The sequence below is a fragment of the Physeter macrocephalus genome, chromosome 17 (genome assembly GCF_002837175.3).
Source record: "Physeter macrocephalus isolate SW-GA chromosome 17, ASM283717v5, whole genome shotgun sequence".
NCBI lineage: Eukaryota > Metazoa > Chordata > Mammalia > Artiodactyla > Physeteridae > Physeter > Physeter macrocephalus.
Window position 1 is genome coordinate 25,640,389 of NC_041230.1, and position 8,924 is coordinate 25,649,312.

At 39.0% G+C, this 8,924-nt stretch overlaps 2 protein-coding genes across 6 annotated transcripts in view; one reads left to right on the plus strand and one right to left on the minus strand.

Annotated features, from left to right (window-relative positions):
• RBL2 (RB transcriptional corepressor like 2) overlaps positions 1-6,562 on the plus strand; it is a 50,606-nt gene extending 44,044 nt beyond the window's left edge. The window contains exons 22-23 of one of the 2 annotated variants that reach the window (XM_024124864.3): positions 5,099-5,270; positions 5,757-6,562. In XM_024124864.3, coding sequence (XP_023980632.1) covers positions 5,099-5,269 — 171 coding nt within the window. In that variant the 3' untranslated portion in view covers position 5,270; positions 5,757-6,562. Of the gene's footprint in view, positions 1-5,098 lie in introns of both variants that reach the window. The other variant, XM_024124863.2, reaches the window with a different exon arrangement.
• Positions 6,563-6,621: 59 nt separating this feature from the next.
• Positions 6,622-8,924, minus strand: part of AKTIP (AKT interacting protein) — a 13,020-nt gene continuing 10,717 nt past the window's right edge. For 3 of the 4 annotated variants that reach the window (XM_007110040.3, XM_007110041.3, XM_028477484.2), the window contains exons 9-10: positions 7,586-7,646; positions 6,622-7,418 (exon numbers count right to left, since the gene is read on the minus strand). In XM_007110040.3, coding sequence (XP_007110102.1) covers positions 7,308-7,418; positions 7,586-7,646 — 172 coding nt within the window. In that variant the 3' untranslated portion in view covers positions 6,622-7,307. The remainder of the gene's footprint in view (positions 7,419-7,585; positions 7,647-8,924) is intronic. The other variant, XM_028477485.2, reaches the window with a different exon arrangement.

The window sequence follows — 8,924 nt, forward strand, 5'->3', positions numbered from 1 at the left end:
CCATGCCGCGGAGCGGCTGGGCCCGTGAGCCAAGGCCGCTGAGCCTGCGCGTCCGGAGCCTGTGCTCCGCAACGGGAGAGGCCGCAGCAGAGGGAGGCCCGCATACCACAAAAAAAAAAAAAAAAAAAAAAAAAAAACTATAGGCCCAGATGGCTTCACTGGTAAATTCTACCAAACATTTAAGGAAGAAATAAAGCCAATTCTATACAAACCCTCTAAAAGTAAAGATATATCATCTCAGTAGTTGAAGAAAAAACATTTGACAGAATCCAACATTCATTCATGATAAAAACTCAGAGGGAACTTCCTCAACCTGATAAAGAATGTATACAAAAAAACCTCTAATCTACATCTAACCTCATACTTAATGCTGAAAGACTGAATGCCCCCCCCTCGAAGATCAAGAATAAGGCAAGGGGGGCTTTCCTGGTGGCACAGTGGTTAAGAATCCACCTGCCAATGCAGGGGACACAGGGTTTGAGCCCTGGTCCGGGAAGATCCCACATGCTGTGGAGCAACTAAGCCCGTGCGCCACAACTACTGAGCCTGCGCTCTAGAGCCCGCGAGCCACAACTACTGAAGCCCGCACACCGAGAGACTGTGCTCCGCAGCAAGAGAAGCCACTGCAATGAGAAGCCCCCGCTTGCTGCAACTAGAGAGAGCCCATGCACAGCAACAAAGACCCAATGCAGCAAAAAAAAAAAATAATAACTCTATAACAAAAAAAGGATAAGGCAAAAGGATATCTGCTTTCACCACTCCTATTCAACATTAAAACTGTAGGTCCTAGCATATACAATAAAGCAACTTAAAGATGGCATGCAAACGGAAAAGGATGAAATTGTCTCCATTTACATGATTTTCTACACAGAAAAATGACAAAATGTACAAAAAGTTACTGGAACTAATAAAATTAGCAAGGTTACATGATTAATATACAAAAACCAAGTGTATTTCTATATACTAGCAACAAGTAATCATAAGTAAAAATTTTTTTAAAACAATGTAAATAGCTTTAAAAAATTAAATACTTAGAGATAAGTCTGACAAAAGATGTGCAAGATTCGTATCCTGAAAACTGTAGAACTTTGATGAGGGAAATTAAAAACTGAGAAATGGACAGAAATATGTTCATGAATTGGAAAACTATATCAAGATGTCAGTTTTCTCCCACTTAATGTATAAACTCACCCCAATTCCTGTCAAAATCCCAGGAGAACTGTTTGTATAAATTAACTGGTTCCAACATTTATATGAAGACGCAAAGGAAACTAGATTAAAACAATTTTAAAAAGTTGGAAAACTAACACTATCCAACATTTACATGAAGATGCAAAGGAAACTAGATTAAAACAATTTTAAAAAGTTGGAAAACTCACATTATCTGATTTCAAGACTTACTATAAAGCTACACTAATTAAGACAATGTGGTACTGGTGCAAGTACAGACATACAGATCAATAGAACAGAATAGAATCCAGAAATGGAACACACATATATGGCCAACTGATTTTCAACAAAGGTGCAAAAGCAATTTAGTGGAGAAAGGACAGCCTTTTCAACAGATGATGCTGAAACAACTGGATATCCATAAACAAAAATAATAATAGTAAACTTGTGCCTATACTCTGTACCATACAAAAAAATTAACTCAGAATGCTCCATAGACCTAAAGGTAAAACCTAAAACTGAAACTTCTAGGAGAAACCATAGGAGAAAATATTTGTGAACATGAGATGCAACATCATAAAGCACAATCCATAAAAGATTGATAAGTTGGATTTCATCAAAATTAAGAATTTCTGCTCTTTAAAAGAAAAAACAAGTCACACTGGGAGAAAACTGTATGTATCTCATATCTGATAAAGGATTTGTGTCTACAATATATAAAGGATTATCAGAATTCAATAGGAAAACAACCAAATTGAAAAGTGGGCAAAAGATTTGAATACACTTCACCCATTATGTGCCTATTAGAATGGCTAAAATCTAAAAAAATGAGAATAACAAATCAGTGGCAATGATGTGGAGCAGTTAGAACTTTTATATATTGTTAGTAAGAATGCAAAATGGTATAACATAGCCATTATACCTGGAAAACAGTTTGGTAGTTTTTTTTGTGTTTTTTTTTTTTTTTTTTTTTGTGGTACGCGGGCCTCTCACTGTTGTGGCCTCTCCCGTTGCGGAGCACAGGCTCACGGGCCATGGCTCATGGGCCCAGCCGCTCCGCGGCATGTGGGATCTTCCCGGATCGGGGCACGAACCCGTGTCCCCTGCATCGGCAGGCAAATTCTCAACCACTGCGCCACAGGGGAAGCCCGGTAGTTTCTTTTAAAGTTAAACATATCTTTACCATATAACTACCAATCTCACTCCCAGGTATTTACCCAAGTGGAATGAAACTTAGGTTCCTACAAAAACATGTACATGAGTGTTTATAATGACTTTATTCCTAATTGCCAAAAAGTGGAAAACCCAAATGTTCTTCAACTGGTTAAGGGATAAACAAACCTGTGGTACACTCAGATAATGGACTACTACTTTGCAATAAAAAGGAACAAACTACTGAGACACTAAGCAAACAGGTGAATTTTACTGTGTGTAAACTTAAAAAAAAGAAAAAAAAATTTTGTGCAAAAAAATTAAGTGTCCAGATCAGTGGCTTTCAGTCCTGCCTGTATATTATCACCACCTGGGGATATTTCAAAAAAAAAAAAAAATTCTAGCACAGAATTGGGAATTTCTCCAATAAATGATAGCAGTATTAGGCTGTTGGTTGGAGAAAGATTTGTCATCACAACTTAATAGGTGATGGCTGAGATCAAGGAAGAATATTGCAAAGCAAGAAGTATCTTGGGTCTAGAATTAACCTATGATATCCTAACATTTACATTACCATGAGAAAAGAATTACCAAACACCACACAAGATCAGGTAAGTTGACTGATCATTAGTGACACTTGTTGGGGCAATTTCAGTGAATTGGTACAACTTGTTAAATAATAAGTTATGGTAACAGTGCTTATAGTACCGAACAGTTGGGAGGAAACAATACATCAATAAGGGATTAAACTATGATACAGATTACCACAGAATACTATATAGCAGTTAAAGAGGTGTGATCCATATATACTGATATGAGAAGACCTAAGACAATGCTAACTGAACAGTACATAAAATATACCATTTTAATTTTTTTGAAACCCCACTTAATGTACATTATATTTCTAATGAGTGCATTCCTAGAAAAAGAGCAGAAAGCTACACAGTAGCCTGATTTTTTCAGTGAATGAATGATAACAGTAGGTGTCCCTAGGGATGGGGTGAGGACAAGAAGGTGTATTCTGTATGAATTTTGGGGGGGAATAAGAATTTATTCATTTTTAAACTATCATGTATATATTGTATAAATTATGGTGTATAAAAACACTACTGTATATAAATTTATACATATTAATGTACAATATATAAATGTATGTTCTACATTAATGTATATTGTGTTATGTATAGTAAAAGGTACACAATTATACACTGCACAATATATACATAATATAATGTATACACATTATATACAAATAACATTTATACAATTAGTGTATACAATTAACAATTTAAGGAATATTCAAGTAAATGGGAGACTAGAGATAGGAAGTGCAGAGCAGACTTAGGGAGGCAAAGAGTAGAAGAGTCAGTCAGAGGAAAGCTTTCTTAAGATGGTTAAAATTTGAGAAGGTGCATATACTGATAATGAAAAACTGGTAGTTTTATTTAAAACCTCAGAAAAGCCTGTTATTTCAAAATAAAAGTAAAATCAATATCTAGGATTTGGTTTAAAACAATCTGGGGGGTGAGAAATGAATGAGGGGTATAGATCAAATAAGACTGGCCAAAATTGTTGAAGTAGGGTGATGGTCATGTGAGGGTTCACTCTACACTTCTACTTTCCCGTATATGTTTGAAATTTCCTATAATAAATGCATATGAAATCTCAGGATGCTTTCCACCAGGAAACGTGGACAATGACATTAGCAGCACATGAAAAAGAATTTTTTTAACTACCAGAAAATAATAGCTAACTTTTGGGGCTTTGGAGAAACTTAGTGCTGAAGGCACCTATAAATAAATCCAGTCTCTCTAGCCCTCTGGCGAAGTTTTTCTTAATCCAAGTTCTTCATGTGAACCAGAGAATGCAGAAAATAATTTGCCTGAATTTTCTTAGTTCTCCCATGGATGACGTGTAACTAATATCAATACATTCCAGAATTCTAGATCATACTAATAAATTACCTACAATGGATGCCTTAGGGAATTAAGGCTTCTCCTGTGGAATTCCATCGCTGTTAAAAAATGAGTAACAGGGGCTTCCCTGGTGGCGCGGTGGTTGCGCGTCCGCCTGCCGGTGCAGGGGAGCTGGGTTCGCGCCCCGGTCTGGGGGGAACTTGTTCAGGGCTTCCCTGGTGGCGCAGTGGTTGCGAGTCCGCCTGCCGATGCAGGGGAACTGGGTTCGCGCCCCGGTCTGGCAGGATCCCACATGCCCCGGAGCGGCTGGGCCCGTGGGCCATGGCTGCTGGGCTTGCGCGTCCGGAGCCTGTGCCCCGCATCGGAAGAGGCGGCGGCGGGGGGAGGCCCGCATACCACAAAAAAAAAAAAAAAAAAAAAAAAAAATGAGTAACACTAGACTGGGGGAAAAAGGGCCTAATACTGTGTAAAGTCATGCTATTTTTTAAGAAAGGAAAATGGAAATGTATGAAACTGATTAAATGTGGCATAACAATGTGATGCTCTATAACTTTTGTAAAAAAAAAAAAATCATAAATTTGTGAACTCTTACATTGTGGAAAAGCTTACATCAAAACCACCTCTGGAGCTTGTTAAAAAATAGAAATACTCTGCCTCTATCCCAGATAGTCATCAGTGCCAGCCAGCTGAGAAGTGAAATTGGAAGGATATAAAATTTGGTAGTACGTTCCTTTATAAAGGTGTTCAAACTCTTCAAGATAAACTGCTTAACTTACTTGAGGTTCTTTGACTTAACACTGAACTATGTGTATGAGAATTTTAAAGTTTTTATATTTATTTTTAACCCCCCACCCCCCCAGAGACTGAGAGAAATTAACAGTATGATACGGACAGGAGAAACGCCAACCAAAAAGAGAGGGATTCTTCTGGAAGATGGAAGTGAATCACCTGCAAAAAGAATTTGCCCAGAAAATCATTCTGCCTTATTACGCCGTCTCCAAGATGTAGCTAATGACCGAGGTTCCCACTGAGGTTAGTCTGTTGTACTGAAACTGTCTTTTCACAAACTCTGTTTAGCAGCATCATGTAATGCATGCTAGATTATGGGGCTCTTTTCCTTAATCCTTCCAGTATCCTTAGGATATTTTTACTTATCCCAACTGCCTTTTTCCCTACCTTTCAGTGCTTGCCATCAAGGCTGCTTAGAATCCAAACTTGGATTTTTTTTTTTAACTCTTTGGCAAAGCTACTACAAGAATTGCAGAGAACAAAGTGTACTCAAATGTGTGTATAAGAGGTCTCTGTTAACGTGTTCCAGCAGAGGAACTGTATTTCAATTCATTCCTACCTGGGCCTCATGAAAAGCAAAAGTAGGTATTTTGTCCTAAAACACTTGGTAGGAGTGTAAGATTTTTGCATTCCTAAAAGGTAACAAGGTAGAGCGCCCAGATTTGAAGTCCTAGGTTATTAGTCCAAGTCTCCCGTTCCCTTTGTGTAATTCTTCCCTCTCCCCATTAGGTGTGGTGCAGTGTGACAAGTGCTTGACTGGCGTGCAATGTGTGAGTGAACCTGTATAAGAAGTGGCACTTTAGGGCTGTAAAAAGCATGATTTTGTAACCCAGATTTTGCTGTATATTTGCAATGGCACTTTCTACAATGTGAACTTTATTAAGTACAAAACTTCTGGGCTGAACTTAATTCAGTATCATCTTCTTTGATGCTTTTGTACTTTTAAAAAATTGTTAAAGCCCCAGTAGCTACCTTTTGGGCATGTGTTTTAAATTCTCCATTTTTTGTTGATAGGGAGCAGCTGGCTAAGTAAAGATTTTAAATCAAGTTGAATTAAGAGGATTATTATGAAAAATTATGACCTCTTCCTTTAGGAGGTAGTCATCCAAAAGACGTGTGTCTTTATTAAGGTGATATATTTTAAATATCTTTGGGTGTGTTCCTGGAAGTTTAAAAAATAGATTGGAGAATTTAGGTTTTTATTAGTACATAGTACCATTTATACAAATTAGAAAATGTTAATTTAACAGCTACTGAATTATCTATATATACCTTTATTAATCACTATTGTTTCCAGCAGTTTTAAAATTAATTGAATGAATAATCTTATTAGGGAGAAAATTCAATTGTAAATTGAATCAGTATAAACAAAGTTACTAGGTAACTTCATATTGCTCTGAAAGAAATATGGAACTTACTTACACTGTTCAATTAGAATAGTGTTCTGCAAAAATATTTATAAAACCTCTCAAGATACTTACTGCTACTGTAATTTTATATGAAAAGTATTTTTCAATAAAGCACTTATAAATTAATCTTTGTTTAGTTATATTGAGAAAAGGGTATTTAAAGTCCTGCATAAATGACAAAGAACAATCATTTATTGGTTTATTGTCTCTACGAAACACATTAGTCATTCATCATTTAAATATCTGACTTCATTAGAAACCGTTTTAACACTTTTTCTCCCTCCTGCCATAAAAATACAATAAGTAATTTGCTTTAAAAAAAAAAAACTATGAACAAGTGTTCTGGTTTCTTCTCACTCACCTAATAGGTACCTCAGTGACAGCAAGCAGTTTGTATATCAGTAACACAGGAGGCTGAAGACTGAGGTTCAAATGCTCTTCCACTTAAAAGTGCTAATAAGCTATGGAAACTGCTCTCTCTATACATCTTCTCTCCATATCCTAACATATGTACACCTGAAACCACTGATTTAAAAATCATTAGATAGTGCTGAACTCTGCCTACTTCATTACTTTAAATGAATACAACTTACCTTTAGCATTATATTCACAAAAATACGTAAGCCTCCAGGTCCCCAAGAATTTGGAGTACTGAACTAGATAACCACCCTGAAGACACTTCTGACAGAAGTAATGCATTACGTAAAGAGAGGTTTCCAGAACTTGCTGTTAGAACCTAAGCATACACGGACAACACTGACACCGGTCACTGCGCACACCGTTTTACTCTGCAGGCAGTCCTTTGCCATTGGTCGGCTTTACTAGCCCAAGTCCAGCAGGAAAGTGCACGGTGCACCAGATTCGCCAGCTCTTAAGTTGCTACCGTTTTCTCTTCTTTACTGAAAGGTTGTACTGAGCCAGGCTTTACCCATGACAGGCCAGCAACGTGAACACTTTTATTGTGCTGTTCTTCAGGCTTCTTCTAGGCACAATGAAAAACAGACATTAAAAAATGACTGATGAGGGGACTACAGCACTGTACATATTTGTTTCCCCAAAAGTTATTTGTATATACTGAGTAGTCTCCAGTGAAGATATTTTAGAAAGGAAACAGTGAGTTAACGATTTCCAAACTGGTAATCTACTTACTTTCTGAGTTAGCATCTTCTCTCTGGCTTCATCATGTACAGAAGGATTCCATGGAGAAAAGCTTCAGGAAGAGAAAAATATTTAAAAATAGCTCACTAAATTTGTTTAACATCCATTTTTTTACATTTTTAACCCAGTTCCCCTAACAAAAGTTAACAAGGAACAATCTTTAATCAGTTGTCATTATGTAAGTTTTAGACATTATCTAAATGATTTTCTCACAATAACTATCCCTTAGCACTTTACATGGGTTAGCTCATTTAAGCCTCACCACCACCCCCGAAGTCCTATTACTTGAAGAAAGTGAGGCACAGTAAAATTAAGTAATCGCTCTGGGTCACCAAAGCCAGTAAGTGCAAAAGTCACCCACTCTAACTGTAGAGCCCAAGCTCTTGACCACTACCACTATGCACAGCAACACCAGTGCTGCCCAGGAGCTCAATTGCTTCAGTTTTCAATACTCCTGCAGACACTCTTCCTCAACATAAACTAACACAATGCTCAAGGAACCCATCATTCACACTATTCACTCTCACACTGTTCAGTTTCCCTCCTTTCACCAAATCTGTGAGTTGGTGGGGGTATGGGAATTTAAGAGGGGCTCCAACTGGAAAGAAAAGTCCTTACATTTGAATGAGCACATTACAAGGATCCTTAGGAAACCAAAGTCATTAAATAGCTTGCTATTGGCACAATGTGTCAGTCCATGTTGAAAGCAGAAATCAAGTTGATACCAAGCCTGTTGTGCGAGGTGAGGGGATTAAGCACACCACTTAAAGGAGCTCCAGAAACGGGCGCGAGCCACGGCTATCAGCGCAGACCCGAGAGACGGCCATGAGACGCTAAGGCCGCTGCGGCCGCCACCAAGAAGCCTGTGTGCGAGCACAGGTCACTATCCACACCTCCATTCCCGGGAGCCTGTGCAGCCCGCCACTGCCAGGGTCCCGTGATCCAGGGACAACTCCCCCAGGAGAACGCACAGCACGCCTCAGGCTGGTGCAACATCACACTGGCCTCTGCCTCTGCAGGCTTGCCCCGCATCCGCACCCCTCCCTCCCCCCAGCCTGAGTGAGCCAGAGCCCCTGAAACAGCTGCTCCTTTAACCCCGTCCTGTCTGAGCGAAGAACAGATGCCCTCGGGCGACCTACGCGCAGAGGCAGGGCCAAGTCCAAGGCTGAACCCCAGGAGCTGTGCGAACAAAGAGGGGGAGGTCTCTCCCAGCAGCATCAGAAGCAGCGGATTAAATCACCACAATCAACTTGAAGTGCCCTGCATCTGTGGAATACCTGAATAGACAGCGAATCATCCCAAGTTGAGGAGGTGGACTTTGGGAGCAAAA